Source organism: Mobula birostris, chromosome 16 (assembly GCF_030028105.1).
Source record: "Mobula birostris isolate sMobBir1 chromosome 16, sMobBir1.hap1, whole genome shotgun sequence".
In the NCBI taxonomy this organism is placed as follows: domain Eukaryota; kingdom Metazoa; phylum Chordata; class Chondrichthyes; order Myliobatiformes; family Myliobatidae; genus Mobula; species Mobula birostris.
The window spans coordinates 22,453,743-22,478,303 of record NC_092385.1 but is presented as its reverse complement, the minus strand read 5'-3'; the positions used below and the strand labels follow the sequence as shown (position 1 = coordinate 22,478,303).

At 40.8% G+C, this 24,561-nt stretch overlaps 1 protein-coding gene across 5 annotated transcripts in view; it reads right to left on the bottom strand.

Moving 5' to 3' along the window:
- The window catches only part of cacna2d3a (calcium channel, voltage-dependent, alpha 2/delta subunit 3a), a 797,416-nt gene that overhangs the window by 343,889 nt on the left and 428,966 nt on the right, over positions 1–24,561 (bottom strand). For all 5 annotated transcript variants that reach the window (XM_072280402.1, XM_072280404.1, XM_072280403.1 and 2 more), the window contains one exon: positions 11,487–11,600. In XM_072280402.1, coding sequence (XP_072136503.1) covers positions 11,487–11,600 — 114 coding nt within the window. The remainder of the gene's footprint in view (positions 1–11,486; positions 11,601–24,561) is intronic.

Here is a 24,561-nt window from a genome sequence, read left to right as displayed (position 1 = left end):
CACCAATTCCAAATTGATAACTAAATATTTCATTGTCTAGTACAAATTATTAATTGCTTGTAGAGCATTTGGCTTCTTATTTTATAGTGTTCAAATTTCAGGCCTTTTTCCTGGATAGATGATCTTCTGGAATACGTCTAACATTATAGTCTTTGCTGTCTCATTGGATGGAATGCATGAGCAGGTTTTGATGAGTTACTTGTTGATTTTGTTGTGACTTATTTTGCCACCAGGCACTCATTCATGAAATTCCTGCTGAAACTGTTGCAGGGAACATATTTATCCATATTATTAACAAAATACAAGCTGAATGATAAGCTTTTGTACAACTAGTTGTAGATTGAATTTACTAATGGCAGGGAAAGATGAAAGATTAGCTTTATTCGATACACGTACATTTGTCACATGTAACTTTGAAACATACAATGAAATGCATCGAGAATGTGTTTTGGGGTTGTGTCGACATGCTTTGGGCACCAGCACAGGATGCCCACAAATTACTAAGCCTAACTCATATGTCTTTGCAATGTGGGAGGAAACCAGAGCACCCAGAGGAAACTCACGCAGTCATGGGAAGAATGTATAAACTCCTTACAGACAGTGGTTGGATTTGAACCCTGATAATACAGCTGGCATTGTAAGGTAATACACTAACCACTACACTACCATGCCACCATATTTTGCTAAAATATGAAGAAAAGTAAATTATAGAATTATGTTGGAATATGCTCTGCATCCACCAATAGTTAGTATAAGTACTTTCACAAGTAGATCATACTCATTACAGAAACAATTGACACAAATTTATGCAAACTGAATGAAATAGGATGCCATATTAAGAACATGGAGTCCTAAATAGATGGACTAACTCCAGTGGCAGATATGAGAATAACCAGGACAGGTAGCATTTAAATTACTCAATTAATTTATTCATTAAGATACAGGCGAAATGGGCCCTTCTGGCCCTTCAAGCATCGCTGCCCGACAAGCCCTGATTTTAACCATAGCCTAATCACGGGAAATTTTACATTGAGCAATTAACCTACCAACCAGTACGTCTTTGGACTGTGAGAGGAAACCCTGACAGTCACGGAGAAAACACACAAACTCCTTACAGACAGAATCAGAATCAAGTTTATTATAACTGGTATGTGACGTGAAATTTGTTAACTTCGCAGCAGCAGTTCAATGCAGTACATAATCTAGCAGAGAGAGAGAAAAAATAATAATAAATAAAATAAAACATACTAATAAACAGCGCTGGGAAATGCACCTGGATCATTGGTACTATAAAGCGTTGTGCTAACCACTATGCTACCATGCCGCTCAAATTCCAGTTAATATACTAAGTTTCTCAAAAAAGTCTACAAGACTATTGGAAGCAGACCATGACTGCTGGGCACAGAAAAATAGACGTTTCTTTCTGAGTCAAGCCAGGCTCTTCTGGATGGAATTGTATTGAGGAGGTAATTCTGGATTATGCCCAGTCTTGAAGAAGGAGGTACTAGAATTCACACTTGCGTCCTCCCTCCCAAGCTACTGACAAATAACATAAGTCCAACAACCTCAATACAGCAGGGAAAGAAACATATCTTGTGTTTCACCATATCCCCCCCACCCCCCCAATACATACACACACATACACACACACACACACACACACAGAAAATGCTGGAGGAATTCAGCAAGTCAGGCAGCATCTCTGAAGGGGAACAAACAATTGGCCTCCTGATGAAGAATCTCAGCCCAAAATCTCAACTATTTATTCCCCTCCATAGATGCAACCCGACTTGGTGAGTTTCTCCAGCATTTTCTGTGTGTTGCTCAAGATTTCCAGCATCTGCAGAATCTCTTGTGTTTAACAATGTCCATTGGTTCATTTAGTGTGATGTTGGAAAGTGCACTAGGAAAACAATCCTTGGAGAGCAAACCTCAAAAACCCATTAGGTTTTCTTCCTGCCCTCAGAATTATTTCAGATTTAGACAAAGGCCAACATATTTGCTGTTACTAACAAATATCTTGTTGACATATTTAGAGCAGGAAATACGCACACACTTCCTGACACCTATTTAGGGCCGCAGTTCCAAAAGAATCTAACCAAAAGTCACAGCATGGCCAAATCTGTAGGCTTGCAACTCTGCCCAGAAAAATTACATATTTCTAACATGACCTGAAAGTATTTCACTTTACACACATTGCATGACTCTTATTCCGTAAGACAGCACTTCAATGTAATTTTACTAATCATCTACAGCTTGCAGAGTGTATCCCACATGGTGACCTAATAGGTATTTTTTAGTTCTCCATTATATCTACATTTCCTGTTTTATCCTTTAGACCATTGTTTATATTTCTCCAGCATTCTTTTCTCTTCATAGAAACAAAAATATTCAGACCAAAGCGATTCAAGGTTTTACACAGACAGGAATGGCACAAAGTGTGGGACAAGTGATTAATAATGTTGATTTAAATATAGGTTAATTAGTAGCCTGCTTCTGAAATAATTGTTACTCTTCAGGGGGAAAGAAAGGTTGTTTCTCACTCATCTATCCCAGCATCAAAGTCATGATGATTTTGTTTATGCTCAGCGTTACAATTAATTTATGCATTAATTTGGATGTTAGTGTTAATGGAGCGTGTTAATGTGCTTCCTCTGCATTCGTGGTGCTTTGTTTGTTAAGGACATGTCAAGGAGATTTTTTTCCTTAACATGCAAAGGTTTGACAATCAACAAAATCATAGGGTCAGAAATTACTGCAATAATGAGTTTGATGGTGAACAGCATTAATTGGACTTTTATGAAATCACACTAAATTATGGTAAAAAAAATGTAACTTTGAGCTGATGTTCAATTAAAGCAGGGATGTAATTGCTTAATCAGGGACCTTTCAAATATCACGTGGAGCAGCTGCCCTTAGCCAAAAAGAGAAGAGGATAACAAAAGTCTAAAAGGTGAATTTTGATCCAAAGGAAATATGAAAACAGTATTAAAAGTGAGATGGATTCAAAGCAAGAGAAAGATAGACAGAAAGGGATTTTTAAAATGAGCATGGTAAAGAAACATTATAACAGAACTGTGCTTGGTATTGTTGGATGGCTAAGAATTTAGAAATGAGAGACAAGGAGTATGCAGAATGTGCAAAAACCTCGGCCAGTGATATGTCGGATCTGTGTTAGCCGTCCTTCATGATCGGTAAAACTACAGCACATCATGGATATGTCAACGTGCTCTTTCAAACGGAATCTGGGAATAGCTAACTAACATAAATGAGGATGGAAGACTGGGCAATAAACGGTATGAGAATTACAAGAAAAAACACTTTGAAAAATTATTCACTGTTTGCTGTAAAGAGACGTCACTACTTTGGACCCTTCTAAGAGCCTTTTAAGTTTTGTACATCGAAGGCATAAATGTAAATTAAAATTAATTGAACAAAAAGACTTCAATTAGCAGGTCTAAGTGACAGTAGTAGGAATAATTCATAACAACATGGGAAATTCATCAATTTCATCAGGTTCATGGCAGGAAATGACTTTTATTGAATTTGACAACAATGGCCATCAATTTGCATTAAACTGTGCAGTCATTACATATTTCCTTTTTGATGTCAATTCCCAGAATAAAAAAAAATAAAAATTAATGGTAGTACTATCTCACACTAAAGGATGTGGTTTGCTAGAGTAGAAATAATGAATGGATCAGAAATTGTGTGCAGTTTGGATCACCTACCTACAGGAAAGATAGCAATAAGCTTGAAAGTGTGCGGAGAAAGTTTATATAGGTGTTGCCGGGACTTCAGGACTCAAGTTACAGGGATAGATTGAAAAAGTTAGAACTTTATTTCCTGGAGTGCAAGAGCATGGGGGACAAACTTATGGGGTATACAAAATTATGACGGCTATTGATAGGGTGAATGCTTGCAGGTTTCTTTCCTCTCATGTTGGGTGAGAAGAATCTAAGGGGGAACTACTTCACTCAGAGAGTGGGGCAGTGTATGTAATGGGCGGCCAGTGGAGGTGATAGACTTAGATTCAATTGAAACACTTAAGAGAAAATTGGATAGGTACATGGATGACAAAGGTGTGAAGGACAATACTCCAGGTGCCAGGACTAAGCAGAAAATCAGTCCGGCTTGGACTAGATAGGCTGAAGGGCCAGTTTCTGTAGTGTTGTAGTGCTCATTCTATTTATAAAAGACTATTTGGAAGTTCCATGCTGAATTTTCATTGCCATGCTTGACCTTTTGCCATTACTGCTAATTGCACCATCCATGGGTATAAGGCAGAGTTTTCTGCGCTAATTCTGCAAATGCTTCAGCTAAAAAGGAATGGTTTCACAAATGGTCAAGAAATGCACTTGTTCAACACCATACCGGACATAGCAGCACACAAAAAATGCTGGACAAACTCCACAGGCCAGGCAGCATCTATGGAAAAGAGTACAGTTGACGTTTTGTGCCAAGACCCTTCATCAGGACTGGAGAAAAAAGATATGGAGCCAAAATTAGAAGGTAGGGGGAGGGGAGGAAGAAGCACAAGGTGATAGGTAAAACTGGGAGGGGGAGGGCTGAAGTAAAGAGCTAGGAAGTTGATTGATGAAGGAGATACAGGGCTGGGGAAGGGTGAGTCAGAAGACCATGGAAGAAAGAAAAGTGGGAGGAGCACCAGAGGGAGGTGATGGACAGGTAAGGAGATAAGGTGAGAGAGGGAAACATGAATGGGGAATGGCGAAAGAGTGTGGGTGAGCATAACCAGAAGTTACAGAAGTCGATGTTCATGTCATCAGGTTGGAGGCTACCCAGACTGAATATAAGGTGTTGCTCCTCCAACCTGAGTGTGGCCTCATCGCGACAGTAGAGGAGGCCATAGGCTGCCATGTCAGAATGGGAATGGGAAGAGGAATTAAAATGGGTGACCACTGGGAGATCCCACTTTCTCTGGTGGACAGAGCGTAGGTGCTCGGCGAAGCAGTCTCCCAATCTATGTCAGGTCTCAATGATATACAGGAAGTCATACCAGGAGCATCAGATACAGTAAATGACCTCAACAGTCGCACAGGTGAAGTGTCACCTCACCTGGAAGGACTGTTTGGGGCCCTGAGTGGTAGTGAGGGAGGAGGTGTAGGGGCAGGTGTAGCACTTGATCTGCTTGCAAGGATAAGTGCCAGGAGGGAGATCAGTGGGGAAGGCTCTTGAGTAGGAGGTAGAAATGTGGAGTAAGGGATCTATAAGGTTGGTGGCAGTTAATAAGGTCAGTGATGGTGTGGGAGACAATTACCTGGTGCTCCTTAATGGGATCTTGTTTGAGGGGTAAATAACAGTAGGTGTCTGGGAGTTGTCACTGGGCCTTAGCAAAGTAGAGGTCAGTCCATTAGATTACTTCAGCACTCCCCTTACTGAAGGTTTGATGGTGAAGTTAGGATTAGTGTGGAGAGAGTGGAGAGCAGAACTTTTGGAAGAAGTGAGGTTGGAATTGGAAAGAGAAGTGGTAAAGTAGAGACAGTTGATGTCCCATCAGCAATTGGCAACAAAAAGATTCAGAGCAGGCAGAAGACTAGAAGGGGGTGTCCAGGAAGAGGAGGGAGGTTGAAGATGGGAGAAGGGGTCATTGGTGTGGGGTGGAGAGTCCTTGCCAAAGAAGTAGCCACAGAGACGGAGGCAGCCTGTGTGTTAGGAACGCCTTCCACAACCATTCAATTACTCTACCATTCTGCTACTGAGTCACATATTGTACTGTCTACAGGCACTGAAGCAACTTGCCAAGACTCCTTAGACAACATCTTCTAGATCCATAACCTTCACCAGCTAGCAGGACAAGGGCAGCAAAAGCATAGGAACACCACCACCTGGAGGTCACCTGCCAAGCCATACACCATGCTTACTTGGAAATATATTGCAGTTTCTTCACTGTTGCTGGCTCAGTCTCCTGGAACTCCATCCCTATCAGTATTGTGGGCATACCTGCACCTCTAGGACTGCAATAATTCAAGAAAGCAGCACACCAGTCTTCTCAAAGGCAACTAGTAATTAAAAATTAAATACTGGCTTAGCCTGCAAAGTCCACATACCTTAACTAATTAATAAAATGTAGGCGTAAAGATATCAAATTTGACTTGTCATATCCATCAAATAATGACAAGTAAAATAATGTGGGAAAATATTTGGACACAAGACAAACTCTTTTCTTCACATAGTAAATTCCCCTAATATGGAGGCAAGTCAGCAGTATTCCAAAATCTTGTGTCTTCTGAACACAATACTCCATTATTTATTTGCAAGAAGATCTGATGAAGAGTCTTCAACTTGAAACATTAATCCTGTTTCACCTTCCAAAGAAGCTCCCTGATCTACTATTTCCAGAATTCCCCTTTTTATTTTGAATTTCCATCATCTGCAGTTCTCCTGATTTTCAAATACTTTTGGATCTTGGGAACTTTGCTGCTGGGGATGAGTGGCCCACCCACATCAGAAATTGGTCATCAGGCTGAAAACTCAAGGTCAGGAGATTGATTTGAGTGGTGCACAGCGTAGAACGTAGAACAGTGCATCTCTTTCAACCCATAATGTTATACCGACCTTCTGACCTACAACAGAATCAATCTAAATCCTCCCTCCCACATAGTCCTCCATTTTTCTTTCATCCATCTGCCTATTTAAGAGTCTCTTAAATGTCCCTAATGCATCTGCCTCTACAAACACTCCTGGCAATATATTCCAGGCATCCTCCACTCTCTATGTGAAAAACCTACCTCTGATATCTCCCCTAAACTTCCCTCCACTCACCCTAAAAGGATGTCCTCTGATAATAGCCACTGGCCCCCTGAGAAAAAGGTGCTGACTACCCACTCTATTTATGCTGGGGGTGGAAGGAGAGAGTGACAAGCTAAAGGAACAGATTTCAGTAAATATATTGAAGTGAGCTTAAGCCAGATCGAGTTCTCAGCATCCCAGTGGGATTTCTTTGGTGGCCCTTTAAGTTCAACTGCAGCTGTATTAACTGAGGTACTTAAATCGAGCTGTTTTGCATGCGTCTAAAAAGACAATGTCTCCAGGAACACTGCATAGAGAATTATATCATCATGTATGTATCTAACATGAAAATTGAAAGTGCAATTCATATAATGTGGATAAGTTTCATATAATCACACTCGAACACTGAAAAAGGTCCACTTTCACATGTGTGGAACCAAACACAAAGCGAAGCAATACGTCTGAATTTCTAATCCTGTTTATTTATTGACCGGGATTCGAAGTTCTCTGCATTAGTTGAAGACAAATAAAACTAGGTTAAAATCCTAGAAGATCAGAGGAATGCCTTCGGCAACCGGCTCAGTTGCAAAGAAAAAGTGAGCACAAAAGCCCATGATTATCCATAGTCCATCTGATATTACCTCCTACAGGCTGAAGCAGTCCTTAGATGTCTCTACAGGTGTCTCTGATTTTAATATTCTGTTAATGTGGGAACATATCTTAGTTTATTCTCGCCAGCATGTTATTTTCTGCTGGTGATTATGTCTGGTTAGAGAAAGCAAGGCAGTCATGATTGAAGTTACAAGCAATTCTTCTTTTTGTAATCTACAAACAGTGGCTATCGAACTTAAAGCATTAAAGCCAGCTTTATCAGTTTGTGGCAGGATTTCTACAACACATCAATCTTTTAAATGACATTTTAAACAACAGTTGACAGTCCCGCTCCAGTATTGATGCCGATTTCTTTCTTATCCCAAAATCTAGAGCTTTATTTACTGAACCTAACCAAATTACCTTTTATAAAGTCTCTGACACTTGCTAGAGAGCAAATCAACTCCACAATAGATTTAAAGATGTTGCCACCTTTTCACTGGTCTTATTGATTGCGAATATTGAAGCACACAATGACTGCAACGGTGACTGCATTTGCTTTAGAAGTAGCTTTCACTTTAAATAAATGTTAGAACTACCCATTAAGTGCTGTGCGTGCACATCCGATTATTTTACTACTAGAGGAACAATAGATTGAGATTGTAACAGAGAATGCAGAGAATTAGATAAACCTTCACCAAATTCTATAAGCAACTCTACATTCAAGTGTTGACAATATTTCAATTATGCAGACTTCAAAATACAATTTGATTCCCTGTACATGTTTCAATTAGCAGATTACAAAAGATAATTTGATTCCCTGTACTACAGCAGAAAGTATTCCATTTATGATAATATTATAACAAACAGTTCAATTACACATAGCAACACAAAGGCAAACTGACAATTTTAACAGAAAGGGCCTCTTATGCAGAGGGTTTGTTTAACTGCAATTTAAAAAGAATTCTCGTCAATAGATTATTTTTTGGCATTCGGCTGAGTAAATACTTTGATACAAGTGCTGTATTTCAAATGGTTAAAAAATTTTTTAAAAACTTATGTCAAAGGAGCATCGCTTATTGGCTTGACAGGGTGAGTGTTGAGCAGGAGAGGGTAAATTGGCCTCCACTTCCTACCTTTTTTGTGGAAAGCCGTAAATCGGAATCATAATCTCAGCATAAAGGTTGGTCATTTAGGTCTGAGAAAAGGTTCATCTTTATTTTCACTTTGGGGTTGTTAACCTTCATGCAGAGTTTGATGCTCATGACAACTGTGGATACTCAAGTTATAATTCTACTCTAGACTGTGGTGGTTAGATTTTTAAGCACCCAGGGAATAAGGGAATGTTGTTGGTGCAGAAGTTCAAACATTATCTTATTGAATGGTGAACAGGCTCGAGGAGTGTCTAGCCTTTTCTTGCTCCAGTTTCTAAGAAGATATCGCAATCACCCTCTGGCTCCAATGCTTAACTCCAATTTTCTCTACATATTGTAAACATATTAGTATGTATTAAAGCAACACACATCAAAGTTGCTGGTGAACGCAGCAGGCCAGGCAGCATCTGTAGGAAGAGGTGCAGTCGACGTTTCAGGCCGAGACCCTTCGTCAGGACTAACTGAAGGAAGCATGAGTAAGGGATTTGAAAGTTGGAGGGGGAGGGGGAGATCCAAAATGATAGGAGAAGACAGGAGGGGGAGGGATAGAGCCAAGAGCTGGACAGGTGATAGGCAAAAGGGGATACGAGAGGATCATGGGACAGGAGGTCCGGGAAGAAAGACAAGGGGGGGGGGACCCAGAGGATGGGCAAGAGGTATATTCAGAGGGACAGAGGGAGAAAAAGGAGAGTGAGAGAAAGAATGTGTGCATAAAAATAAGTAACAGATGGGGTACGAGGGGGAGGTGGGGCCTTAGCGGAAGTTAGAGAAGTCGATGTTCATGCCTCCAAACTAAAGGTGTAGCTATGGGCACCCGTATGGGTCCTAGCTATGCCTGCCTTTTTGTTGGGTTTGTGGAACAATCTATGTTCCGTGCCTATTCTGGTATCTGTCCCCCACTTTTCCTTCGCTACATCGACGACTGCATTGGCGCTGCTTCCTGCACGCATGCAGAACTTGTTGACTTTACTAACTTTGCCTCCAACTTTCACCCTGCCCTCAAGTTTACCTGGTCCATTTCTGACACCTCCCTCCCCTTTCTAGATCTTTCTGTCTCTGTCTCTGGAGACAGCTTATCCGCTGATGTCTACTATAAGCCTACTGACTCTCACAGCTATCTGGACTATTCCTCTTCTCACCCTGTCTCTTGCAAAAACGCCATCCCCTTCTCGCAATTCCTCCGTCTCCGCCGCATCTGCTCTCAGGATGAGGCTTTTCATTCCAGGACGAGGGAGATGTCTTCCTTTTTTAAAGAAAGGGGCTTCCCTTCCTCCACTATCAACTCTGCTCTTAAACACATCTCCCCCATTTCACGTACATCTGCTCTCACTCCATCCTCTCGCCACCCCACTAGGAATAGGGTTCCCCTGGTCCTCACCTACCACCCCACCAGCCTCCGGGTCCAACATATTATTCTCCGTAACTTCCGCCACCTCCAACGGGATCCTACCACTAAGCACATCTTTCCCTCCCCCCCCCTCTGCATTCCGCAGGGATCGCTCCCTACACAACTCCCTTGTCCATTCGTCCCCCCCATCCCTCCCCACTGATCTCCCTCCTGGCACTTATCCATGTAAGCGGAACAAGTGCTACACATGCCCTTACACTTCCTCCCTTACCACCATTCAGGGCCCCAAACAGTCCTTCCAGGTGAGGCTTCACCTGTGAGTCGACTGGGGTGATATACTGCATCCGGTGCTCCCGACGTGGCCTTTTATATATTAGTGAGACCCGACGCAGACTCGGAGACTGCTTTGCTGAACATCTACGCTCTGTCCGCCAGAGAAAACAGGATCTCCCAGTGGCCACACATTTTAATTCCACATCCTATTCCCATTCTGACATGTCCATCCACGGCCCCCTCTACTGTAAAGCTGAAGCCACATTCAGGTTGGAGGAACAACACCTTATATTCCGTCTGGGTAGCCTCCAACCTGATGGCATGAACATCGACTTCTCTAACTTCCGCTAAGGCCCCACCTCCCCCTCGTCCCCCATCTGTTACTCATTTTTATGCACCCATTCTTTCTCTCACTCTCCTTTTTCTCCCTCTGTACCTCTGAATATACCCCTTGCCCATCCTCTGGGTCCCCCCCCTTGTCTTTCTTCCCGGACCTCCTGTCCCATGATCCTCTCGTATCCCCTTTTGCCTATCACCTGTCCAGCTCTTGGCTCTATCCCTCCCCCTCCTGTCTTCTCCTATCATTTTGGATCTCCCCCTCCCCCTCCAACTTTCAAAGCCCTTACTCACTCTTCCTTCAGTTAGTCCTGACGAAGAGTCTCGGCCTGAAACGTCGACTGCACCTCTTCCTACAGATGCTGCCTGGCCTGCTGCGTTCACCAGCAACTTTGATGTGTGTTGCTTGAATTTCCAGCATCTGCAGAATTCCTGTTGTTTGTAGTATGTATTAAGACTGCAATGCAATGAATGTTGTGTATCAAAGCAGTTTTCATTTGTCTAAAAGTGAGGCAGGACTAAGATAACACAATTATCCAGTAACCCTATTAAGATCATTAAGACATAGTTAAAAGAGATGTTTATTTGCCATGAGAAAAGAAAGAAGAAAACAAGACTATCACTTATATTGCAATGTTTGAATTCCTGTCAGAATGTCTTAAAGTTCTTACAGCTAGTGAAGTACTTTCTGTTGTCAGAAATACAGACACTAATTTGCACACGGTAAGCTCTCACATCTGTGATGACAGATAAAAAAAATGGCATTTGAAATGATAGCAAAAGGAAAATATTAGCCCATGAGGTTCTATGGCATAATACCTTAAAATCTTTACATTCGCCTCAGAGCAGGTGAGGTGTTAGTTTATGTAATTTATGAAAGTCAGCACCTGCAGCAGTATAGCATTCCCTCGACACCGCACTTAAGTGTGGGTCCAGAATTTACAACTCCTGGCCAACTAGTCCAAAAGCACAATACACAATTGTATGATGACTAAATACATCTTAAAATTTAATGTAAAATGCTTGGTGCTTACCTTTCGATCAGGCCAGTTGTATTTTGCAAAAACAGAATCATATGTATCCACAGCTCCATCAGTAACAAGCATAATAGCTTGGCTGCAACTACTTCCATGACCTGTGCTGTTAAACTAGAAGAAAATAGTGGAAACAGGATGAGCGAGCTATTTCTTACATGAAAAAAATTTGTAATGAATCACCTTCTTGCTTTGTGGAATAACCATATTTTACCTGTGCATCTCTTATTTTTTCTGTTTATTTCAGTTATGCAATATTAACATTAATATTATACATTGATATTAATATTATATTGTTTGTCCAATGCTATAATGAAATGGAAAAGGAGAGCATCCCAATGAATGGGCACTTTGTCCCTAGTGACTGTGAGAGGTGAAATAAGCAGTGAATTGTCTTACAGCCTCCTTTATTTGGTTTCATTTGTCGCCATTTGTTTCTAAAGGGGTGAAGCAAACTTTTTAAAATTGATTTTCCGTTGCAAGTAAGCTTTATCTTTTGAAGACACTAATTCCCTGTGAGCAGTATAACTATTGATCTGTTACAGCTATCAAAAGTTGAAGTCTGCAAAGCCGTGAGGTAATGAATGAAGGATAATCTAAAGGCCACTCAGGCTGAGCAATCAGAGCAACACTTGCCACTCAGGGTTTAGTTTTGGACATTGAAGAGCTTATAGTATTGGGCTATGAGCTTAGAAATGAGATGATGTTGCACTAGATTTGTCAGTATTAACTATATAAAACCCCATATAACATGCCCTCTTCTCATTGTTACCATCAGGAAGAAGGTACAGAAAGAAGCCTAAAGGCATGCACTCAATGATTCAGGAACAGTTTCTTCCCCTTGTCATCTGATTTCTTAATGGAGATTGAACCCATGAGCACTAACTCACTACTTTTTATTTCTATTTTTTTCACTTCTTATTTGACTATTTAATATAAACTTATCCTCACTATAATTCACAGTATTTTTTCTCTATATTATAGAAACATAGAAAGCCTACAGCACAATACAGGTCCTTCGGCCCACAAATCTGTGCCGAACATGTCCTTACTATAGAAATTACCTAGGCTTACCCATAGCCCTCTATTTTTCTGAGCTCCATGTACCTATCCAGGAGTCTCTTAAAAGATCCTATCGTTTCTGCCTCCACCACCGCTGCCGGCAGCCCATTCCACGCACTCACCAGTCTCTGCATAAAAAAACTTACCCCTGACATCTCCTCTGTACCTACTTCCAAGCACCTTAAAACCTGCGTTGTACTTAAAACTATCATGTATTGCATTGTATTGCTGATGCAAGGCGAGCAAATTTCACGACATATGCCGATGATATCAAACCTGATTCTGATATAGCCCAGAATGAATCATACCAGTGGTTATTTCTGCCCTCACTGACATATGCTGGAGCATAAAGCATCACATGACCATTGTGGAAGAGTCTCAGTGGAAATGGGAGCATATTGTACCCTTCTGTTGCTATCCTTGCTATTTAAAGGGACATCCTGGTGATACCCGGAGACCTCTCCGAGTGAATAATCACAGGTTACCTGTGTAACTTACAAGTTTGTCAGTGTTCTTACACCGGCAGTGACATTAAAGGACAGCTACTCATGGAGGAGATGTAAGACGCAGGGAAAAGGTAGACAACGTCCTGCAATGCATAGCATGGAGTATTGAGTTTCAATCTGTGCTGGGTGAGGTGGATATGGAATTTACCTCACACTACTAAATAAGAGTCCTTCTGGTCATTCTAGATTCCAAGAAAAAAAATCAGGTGTCCGGTTCAAAGTTGTGATTGCCGCAGTTTCACTCTGAAATACAGTCAGAGGCCGCTTTGTCAGGTACTATCGTCTTCAGGGTTCAATGCTTTGTGCGCTCAGAGATGCACTTCTACATATCACTTTTGAAATGATGATTATTTAGTTACTTAGAGATAAAATATGGAACAGGCTCTTCTGGTCCTTCGAATTGCACTGCCCAGCAAACTCACCGATTTGATCCTAATCTAATCACGGGACAACCTTCTAACCGGTACACCTTTGGAGTGTGGGGAGAAGCTGGAGTACCTGGAGGAAACCGTGCACACACAGGAAGGAATGTACAAACTTTCTTACTGAGGACACCAGAATTGAACTCTGAACTTCGATGCCCCTAGCTGTGATAGCTAACCAGTACGCTACCGTGGTTATTTGAGTTATGTCGTCTTCCTGTCAGCGTAACAGGAGCAAGTCTGGCCATTCTCCTCTGATCTCTCTCATTAACAAGGCATTTTCACTCACAGAATTGCTGATCACTGGGTTCTTTTTTGTTAGTTTCTCTCACCATTCTCTGAATGTTCCGGAGACTGTTGTATGTAAAATCCCAAGGACATCAACAGCTTCTGAGATATTCAAACCACCCTATTTGGCACCAATAATCATTCCACAGTCAAAGTCACTTAGAGCACATTTCTTCCCTATTCTGATGTTTGGACTGAACAACTGAACCTCTTGACCATGTTTACATGCTTCTGTGCATTGAGTTGCTGCCACATGATTGGCTGATTAGATATTTGCATTAATGAGCAGGTGTACAGGTGTACCAAAAAAGTGGCCACTGACTGTATTTGCTTCTGTGATCAACTCTGGAAAAACTCCCTTTTGGTATGGTTATTCCTCCAAGCTAAAATACTGGACAATCCTGTTCTGGGCAGATATGTGTCATATTGCTAAAGTTGTAAAGCAAAAGCAAAATGGTTAAATGTTTAAAAATGTTAACATACAATGAGTTTCAAAGTAACTAATGCACAATTTTACTGGCCTCGGTGTTCATTAGTAATAGCACAACTTATAACATATTTGCCCAAACTTCTTTCACAGTTGATATCCACTACCTGGATTGGTTGGGCTGCTGGTGATTTACTGTTGCAATTTGTCCTGGGTTCCTCTTGATGGCAGTAATAGAGTATAACTGCATTTCATTTGGGATTTTAAAAAACATGCATGAGAAATTGAAGTTACAAAGATACTCATGGAGATTCCTTTGAAACATAGAACAGTCATCTTCCAGGGGTCTGGGAGCTTTTCAACTAATGGCAGAATTCATTTAACCTCATATTGAAAGTGTTTTAAAAAACATCTCAGAGAGTTACTAAGTTATTAAATTCTCTCTGAACATCTATTAAGAATGCTCCTTATATTAATTAGCTCAGTGGTTATGGAACCTGTTTACATTATAAATGTCAATGACAAGCATTTTGTCATGAACTACAATTAACTTCTAATGAGTTATCATTTGGCATAGAAATTTCAATGCATTCTGACATTTACAGTGTTTATTATGGTTACTAGTCATTGATGTGTCAAAGAACTTTGATTTAATTTACGTTTATACTATATAAAATAAAAAAAAGCCTGATCATTGGTGAGACTGAATTCATTTGCAAAAAGATAATTGCAGTTGTTACAGGGTGCTGTCAGATGACAGCTTTCATAATCTCCTGTCACTTCTGGAATAAATAATGGATTTGTATGGCTCCAACAGAAACAGCCCCAATTTACCTTTGAAAGTTTTTTGATTCAGTTGGTGTCTCGAGTAAATAGAAAGATACATGACTACTGTTTACCTAACCAAGCTCTATTGTTGCAAACCTATCAAACTGCCATATCTAGCTGCAACATTAAAGCAAACCACAATGATATGATTTGTGCAATATTCAGTTTATTGCAGCTACAAGAAAAGCGAAAAAAATAATTCTGCAGTCATTCGAGTTTTGATGTATCTTTCATATATAATACATTTTATGTTACATTAAATATTTACTATAACAGGATGCAGTGTGCCAGAACAATAAAAATACCCATGCTATATTTGCTATTGCAGTTGACATGCATTGCTTATTTTAGTTATTCATAATGCATTAACAAGGTTAAAGAAATCCTTGGTGATAAGTTTTCACAATGGTTTTCCTCATCGTCTGACAGATTTCAGCAAACAGCCACATCACCACTTACACTGTCCTGCTCTCTAGTTTGGCCATGCCAAATCACTAGCCATGTAGAGAGCTTTCATTGGAACAGGTACAATAAACTCAGAGACTTCTGCAGATGTGGAGAGCATTCTAACTCGCTGATTTGAGGGTGGGGGAGGTACTGCACGGATGGAAAGAAGCTGCAGGAAATCATGAATTCAGTCAACCTCATCGTGGGCACAAGACTCAACATCTTCAAGGAGTGATGTCTCAAAAAGGTAGCATCCGTCATTAAGGACCCTCATCACTACCCAGGACATGCCCTCTTCTCTTGCTACCATCAGGAAGAAGGTACAGGAGCCTGAAGTCAGTAAATCAGGAACAGATTCTTCCCCTCTGCCATCAGATTTCTGAAAGGACATTGAACCCATGAACATTACCTCACTACTTTATTTTGCCCTACTACTTCGGTTGTCCATCGAAATCCAATGACAACATCCACTCCTTTAACGGTGAGATCTTTGATGACTATACAGTCCTATCCTGGACCCACAAGCTCTATTGCAGGTGGGACATGTATATGTGGTAGCAGTGGTAGTGGTAGCAACCACAGCTGCATTTCTCCTGGCCCTTTCTTGGCGATCCAATCCAAGTTACTGAAGACAATAGGTAGAAGTTCTATGGAGTTCCCATTCCATACATACTCTGAGTTGTACCTCAGTTGATGAAGAAGTAATAGGTTGCTTACAAGATATTTGCAAGAAAATTTCTTTAACATCTTTCATATAGTTAAATGCTGCTTAAATAAAATAAACAATGGGAAGGCTGAATATAAAAATGGAATATATCTTTAATGCTGCAAATTTAAGCTGCTTACAAACTAAGCTTGCTCTGCAATACTCTGAAAATATTTCTCTTGATCACATGGGGTCAAAATCTATCGTGTTCTCTAATGTCCTTTAGAGAAGAAAATCTGCCATCCCAGTCTTGTCTGTACCCACCAATCTGAATGGCTCTTAAAGCCTCCCCTGCACAGGGGCAGCTACGGATAGACAAGAAATGCCAGCACTTCCAGCAACTTTCACAACTTGTGGATAAATAAAAAGAGATGAAGATGACCTTGTACAGTACTATCATATGCTCTCTCCAGGATGGCCATACCAAAATCACTTGTCAATGCAGAGAGCAATTGGCGGGACAGGTACAATGAACTTTCGACACTTCTATCTCATCAAAACAAACTTCATCCTCCTAAATACTATACAGAGAACCACGTGGTCAGACAATGAGATTAACAGCCTAGTCTATACTCGGTGAAGAGCCCACTACAAATGTACAGCAAGTCCTATGGAGGGTAAGGTTATTTCCCAGCACTACTGCTGACTCAGAAATGTAGTCTTTAAATAAAAACTGCAAGTCTCACATAAGCAGAGACCAAGAATCCTAAACCACAAGATGTAAACATTTAGTAGAAACAAGTAAATAATTCCATTGTGCAAATATGTATTGTAAAATATGCTATACCCTCACATACACAGTTCACATTCCTAAAGGTTGCACTATGATCTGTTTGAAGTAAAATTATTTTCTTTTATGTAAGTAATTTAAGTCTGTAGCTCCACTCAATTTGGTATAATCTATCATAATTTCATGCATTTCTCAATATGACTGAGAATTGTGCAATTTTCTAGGTGACCATTTTCATATAACCTGGGGGAAACTAGAAGATATGAACAGTTCCTGCTGTGATCTTCACCTCACAACGTTTTAGATACTATCATATTAATGCAAGAGAAATTAGGTTACAGGCTAACAGGATTATAGTCAGAAAAATTAATTTGTTCATACTTATAGAGTTTGTATTTTAGTTGTGGTGGGGAAGAGGGCCATCTGAGGGAAAGAGACAGAACTTTTTTTTATCTGAGAGTCTGTTTAGCTTAAAGGGATAGTTTCCATCTGAGATTCATAGAACTAGAGTATCAAGCTCTGCTACATCTCTCTACAGCGATAAGGGACTGAAAGAAATGGGAGTAAACGGGGTACTACTTCAGACAGATAAGAGAGATCAATTAATTTAACCTGGTGTCTGGGACCATAAGTTGTCAGAGGGATGAATTGTCAAAAGAGATTAAGTCATTGGATACCCTGGAAAGCAAGAGAGGTCTTAGGTAATAGCTACAAGTCTATTCCTCCAGCAAAAGAGGGCAAATGTTTCAGATAAGCTTTGTAACAAATAACTTCCTGAGAGAAGAGGTACAGGCTTTGCAGTGAATGTTTAGAGCAGGGTTTCTCAAACTGGGGTTCCGCGAGAGATCATGATTAAATAAAATAAACATCAATTTTTGAACTTCGCGTAACACGTAACTCTACTGCTTGCAGCGGTGGGCAGTGACCAGGCAACCCCCATAGGCAGCTCATTAGAGGTCTCTCTCTCAGCCCAGTATGGCTGTGCGCAATAGGACTGTGTTTATTTGGTTGGGTCCATTCTCAGTTTTTGATGTGAGATAGGGGAGGCCGTTGGTAACTGGTGAGCGCAGTATTGCATGGACGGGAGGATGGTAGGCTGATGAGGAGAGTGAAGTGCATTTTCTGAGCATTGAATGGACTCGCCTTACTTGGGATGTGACGTCAGCCTCTCCCTCCCGAATTACCTCCCCTAACTTCCCCTTACGCTTCACTGACTGACTTATGGGAGCGAACAAACTGTACTGATGTAGTAGAAAATTGGAGGGAAATTTTAATTCTAAAGAAGGAACTTTTATGCACCAGAGGAACTGTGTTGGCATCCGTACTGATGGTGCTCCATCAATGGTTGGCTCCATGGGAGACTTTGTTTCTCTCTCAAAATCCCGACATTATCATAACACACTGCTTTCTTCACAGAGAGGTGCTGATGTCAAAAACTCTGGGAGATGAAATGAAAAAAGTTTTGGATGATGCTACAAAAATGGTTAACTTGATTAAACAAAGGCCAGTTCGCCTCAGAATGTTTAACAAACTGTGTGAAAACCTGGACAAAGAGCACACCAATCTCCTGCCAAATACAGAAATCCACCAGCTTCGCAGAGGAAGAGTTCTCAACAAGTTATTTGAGCTGGAAGATGAATTGCAGGAGTACTTTCAAGAAAATAGTAGGCCAGGTTTTGCTGAGTGCTTTGAAGGTGAACAATGGCTGCAGAAACTAGCCTAATTAGCAGACATTTTTCATCATAGGAACCAGTTAAACAAATCTCTGCAAAGCCCTGGAGAAAATGTTTGACTTCAAGTGACAAAATTCTTGGATTTAAAAAGAAACTGAATCTTTAGAAAAGATGAAGCCACACTCAGGTTGGAGGAATAACAATTTATATTCCGTCTGGGTAGCCTCCAACTTGATGGCATGAACATTGACTTCTCTAACTTTTGCTAATGCCCACCTCCCCCTCGTAACCCATCCGTTATTTATTTATATACACACATTCTTTCTCTCTCTCTCTCTCTCCTTTTTCTCCCTCTGTCCCTCTAACTATACCCCTTGCCCATGCACTGTTTTTCCCCCCTCCCCCCTTTCCTTCTCCCTGGGCCTCCTGTCCTATCATCCTCTCATATCCCTTTTGCCAATCACCTGTCCAGCTCTTGGCTCCATCCCTCCCTCTCCTGTCTTCTCCTATCATTTTGGATCTCCCCTTCCCCCTCCCACTTTCAAATCTCTTACTAGCTCTTCCTTCAGTTAGTCCTGACGAAGGGTCTCGGCCTGAAACGTCGACTGTACCTCTTCCTGGAGATGCTGCCTGGCCTGCTGCATTCACCAGCAACTTTGATGTGTGTTGCTTGAATTTCCAGCATCTGCAGAATTCCTCGTGTTTACTTTAGAAAATTAATGTTGCAAAAGGAAATCTTGAAGTGTTTCCACTGCTGCTTAGGCTTGAGAGTGAGGAAGGATATCAGAAGGTCTTGACCCTTATTGAAAACCACCTGGAAGAACTGCAGAACAAAATTGAACAGTATTTTCCTCCCTTTCAACTGAAGTGTATGACTTTCTCTGAATCTTCTGCTCAGCCTGCGAACTTAACTTTGAGAAAAGAGGAAGAGCTTTGTGAGCTGAAGTCTGATCATGCACTCAAGAAGAGATTTACTGATAAGTTCTGGATTTCTGTGAAGTAAGAGTATCTTGCTGTCCATAGGAAAGCAATGCACATCTTGCTGCAGCTTTCAACTTCTTACATGTGTGAGCAAGCTTTTTCTTGTTTAACAAGCATCAAGAGCAATGATAGAAATTGTCTTATTACAGTTGAAGGTGGAATTTGTGTGTGTTTATCTCAAGTTGGACCCAGAATTGAGAATTTGTGCAACAAAAAACAGAGTTTCACATGCTAGGCCTATATTTGAGCCTGATCATGTCACTTATTAAGAAAATGTTTTTTCCAAGTCTTGTATAAATTGTGTCTTAAGCTATATTTTTATTCATATTGCTTTGGCTTATGGTTTTTAGTAACTTTACTATTCAACATAGTCAATAAATGTTCGTGTTGTAAATAGCATTAATTAAAATCAATTTGCAACCTTTATTTAAATTAAACCTACTGAATTTACCATCAGAAAAATTAAATACCATTTTGGCTGAAGCCGGTTATTTAACAGAAATTGATTGTTTGTCTTATGAGTTTTTAAAATTTATGAAAGGGAAAGAAAGAGCTTAATTTCAAGAAAGGTAAGCTAAGGTTGACTACCTGTTTTTGTTTCCAAGAAAGGGTGGCTAAAAATTCATTCTCTACTCAAAAGAGCATTGACAATTATTCTTGGATTATTCTATCTCCAACTTACTGATCATGCTAATGCACTGTGATCTATAGATATAATAATTTTTATGCAGGGGTTGCCTGAGACCTGAAAATTATTTCAAGAGTTCCCCTAGGGCAAAAAAAAGGTTGAGAAAGGCTGGCTTAGAGAGAGGAGCTACCTCCCCCAAACAAATTAAATGGAGCTTCTCAAGGGAGAGGAATACTCAAATATGACAGTCATTGGCTTCAAATTCCTCCTGAATGTGTTGAAAAGTGTGATGGCTGTTTTGAGTGTATACTTGATAAACTCACCAAAGTTCAAAATTCAAAGGAAGCTTATTATCAAGGTGCAAATATGTCACCATATACAACCCCGAGATTCAATTTCTTGCATGCATTCTCAAGAAGTACAAAGAAACAGCTAAAAAACAAAAATAATAATACATAAATAAATAAGCAATAAGTATCAGGAACATGAGAAGAAGAGTCCCTGAAAGTGAGTGTTGGGGTGAGTGAAGCCATGTGAAGTTACCACCTCTGGGTCAAGAGCCTAATGGTTGAGGCCTAATGAACTGTCTTGAACTTGGTTGTGTGGGTCCTGAGGCTGTTTTATGTCCTTCCTGATGGCAGCAGCTAGAAGAGAGCATGGCCTGGATGGTAGGGATCTCTGATGATGGATTCTGTTTTCCTGCAATAGTACTCCATGTAGATGTGCTCGCTGGTAGGGAAGGCCTTACCTGTGATGGACTAGGCTGTATCCACTCTTTCCTAGGCTTTTCTGTTTAAGGATGTTTCCATACCATGGCGCGAATCAACCAGCCAATGTGCTCTCCACTGCACATCTACAGAAGTTTGTCAAAGTTTGAGATGGCATGCCGAATATACGCAAACGTCTAAGTAAAGGCGCTAGTGTGCTTTCTTCACAGTGGCACTTAAGTGTTGACCCAGGACAGATCCTCTGAAATGATAACACTGAGGAATTTAAAGTTGTTGATCCTCTCCATCTGTTATTCCCGAACGAGGACTGGCTCATAGTCCGCCGGTTTCCTCCTCCTGAAGCCAATAATATTAAGTAAATGCAGAGACAGATAAACTTCAAATATGGATATGTAAATGGGCAGGGATGTCTGCACACTTTACATTATTTCATATATTTGGAGCAGAGAGTTCATGAGAGCGTGCTGAACAAGAAAAGACACCAGAAAACTAATAATTAACCAAAATAATTGAAAGCCATGCAGGGAGTTAGAAGTCACCTTGGTGCCATTTGAATGGCCTTGAGAGAAATAACTTGGCACTGTTGTTAATCCACCAGGCAAAACCTCAACAGCTTCAAAAATAAATATTATTTTTAATAAGCAGTTGTTCTCCGTAATTGGAACAGGAGATGCCAGCTCTTGCTGGGGCAATATGGTCGAGTATTCTTCCCTCTCTGCTTTGCAGCCACTATGCAAGTAAGGCACATCAATCAAGGCCCATGTGCCTTGTCCGAGTCTGCACGCCAACCACAGAAAGAAGTTGTCTGAAGTTAAGACGAAGGACATCCCCGATCATTGACTAAGCAACTCGCTGCTATTAGTGTAGACACTATTACTAAGGAGAGAGTGCTTGGGCAGATGAAAACTCGTCAGTGGTGCAGCTCCACAAATAAAGGGGCAATGGCCATTTGTCATGAGTATGAATTATTAAAAGTTGGACTTGTGGAACTTGAGAAGCCTCCAATATATAATCCATTGGACTGCATCACACTGCAGATGACACTATCATAATTATAATAAGCACACATTACAGGAAAAAAAGCAAATTACACATTGTACAGAGTGTGTGTTATATTTTAAATTTCAAATATTGTGCATGGAAAGTGTACCACAGTCCATCTTCATTGGATCTCATGGATCTGCAAACTCTGTATAGTACCTTCAGTCTACAAGTTCTCTTAGCAGACAGTGACTGCAAAATTCCACTCCTCATTACATCAAAATCAGTATGGTTCCAGAACTAGCATGGAAAACTTCACTCATCTCAACTCCAAACAACCTATGGACTCACTTTCAAGGTCTCTACAATTCATGTTCTCAATACTATTACTTATTTATTATTATTTTATGGAAATTTATTTTTCCTCAGCTGAAGCTGGTGAAACCTGAGGTACAGGCATAACCAAGTACATTCATTTCTCAATTGCTCAGAACTTTCAGACTATTCTAGCGGTGTTTAGTATTGTGTCTTCCTGAAGATTTATGTAGGTACTGCTGTGCAGGCCTATTGTTTAATGCTATTGTGCAGTGACTTTGGGATGATACCTGTTGTAGATATTACTATTGGGACAATGAATACCACGTTCAAGTTCCAAAGTCTTTCAATTTCCTCTTTTAATTCAGCATATTTCTGGCATTTTTTACTTATTGATCCAGTAATGTGTTGGACTGTTTCTGGTTTCTCTTGGCATTTTCTACATTTATCATCATAAGTGTGTTGTTTTTTTATTATGTATTTTTGATAAATTCTTGTGTGAACCACCTAGTCCTGTATTGCCACGAGGAGTCCTTCTGTTTCTGGAAAAAGGTCTCCAACTCTGAGTCAGGCATTTGACGCTTTCTTGTCGACATCTAGTCTGCTCAGATCGTGGGAATGTCTTCCATGGAGGGTCATGTTCTTCCATTGGTTCTTCAATAGTGATAATTTCATCACTAAAATCATTACTTATAACATATTTTCAGAAAATTTTGCCTTTCTAGTGGGAAAATAAACAAGAGCCACACTCCAAACTGGCTAAGCCAGTCGCTGAGGGAGCAAGAGAATGGGGAGAAAGGGGACACAGTGGGAGACCATTTACGCTCAATGGGTGTGGAACCAACTCTCCTACCAGAACCTCAGATGGGAAAAAGCCTGTATTTCAGGGAGAAACTCATCGCCAAATTCAGCCATCTAGTCTAGTGCAACAAGTATGGTGAGGACCACAATGCTAATGGCTATCAAGGTGATCAGGGTCACGCTTGTGTTGGGGTTTGTCCAGAATAGTGCTGATGATATTCCTAATATTTACACTAGCTATGATATGGTAATACTTGCAACTTCCTGCATCATTCATTAAGGAAATGCATGAATGCTCTCTGTTCCAGTTTTCTTTTGCACAAGATGAACCAGTGGAAGGGACTTACTTATAATGTCCAAACGTTTCCTAAAAGTGTGGTGTGCCATTGAGAGCACAGACATCATTATGAAGGGCCAAATGTCCATTCTGGACAAACCTCAAAATCTATATCGTCACGAGGGATGAATAACCCCTTGTCACAGCTGTATGAATAGGTTCAGAAGGACAAGTGGAGTAGGTGGAAGAGAAAGAAAAGAAAGGCAGGGGACAACTTGAGCAATCGCTTTCTGTGCACATTGCAATTTGCCTATTGCCACAAAAGGTCTACAGCAGATGCAATCTCAATGGTTCTTCACATGGCCTTAGCTCACCTGGACAATACAAACACCTATGTCAGGATGCTGTTTGCTGACTATAGCCCAGCGTTTAACGCCATCATTCCCACCGTCATGATCGATAAGTTGCAGGACCTGGGCCTCTGTACCTCCCTCTGCAATTGGATCCTTGACTTCCTAATGGAAAGACCACAATCTTTGCAGATTGGTGATACTACCTCTTCCTCGCTGGTGATCAACACTGGTGCACCTCAGGGATGTGTGCTTAGCCCACTGCTCTACTCTCTCTATAACCATGACTGTGTGGCTAGGTTTAGCTCAAATGCTATCTACAAATTTGCTGATGGTGCAACCATTGTTGGTAGAATCTCAGATCGAGATGAGAAAATGTACAGGAGTAAGATATGCCAGCTAGTTGAGTGGTGTCGCTGCAACAAGCTGGCACTCAACATCAGTAAGACAAAAGAGCTGATTATGGACTTCAGGCTGGGTAAGACGAAGGAACAAGAACCAATCCTCATTGAAGAATCACAAGTGGAGAGAGTGAACAAATTCAAGTTCCTGCATCTTAAGATCTCTGAGGACCTAACCTGGTCCCAACATATTGATGCAGCTATAAAGGCAAAACAGTGGCTATATTTCATTAGGAGTTTGAGAAGATTTGGTTCGTCACCTAAAACACTCAAAAACTTCTATACAGGTACTGTGGAGAGCATTCTGACAGACTGCATCACTGTCTGGGGGAATGGAGGGGAAGGTCTACTGCACAGGATTGAAAGAAGCTACAGAAAGTTGTAAAATTAATCAGCTTCATCTAGCCTCTGTGGTATCCAAGAGATCTTCACGGAGCAGTGCCTCAGAAAGGCGACATCCATTATTAAGGACCCCCATCACCCAGGACATGCCCTAGGGTACAGAAGCCTGATGGCACACACTC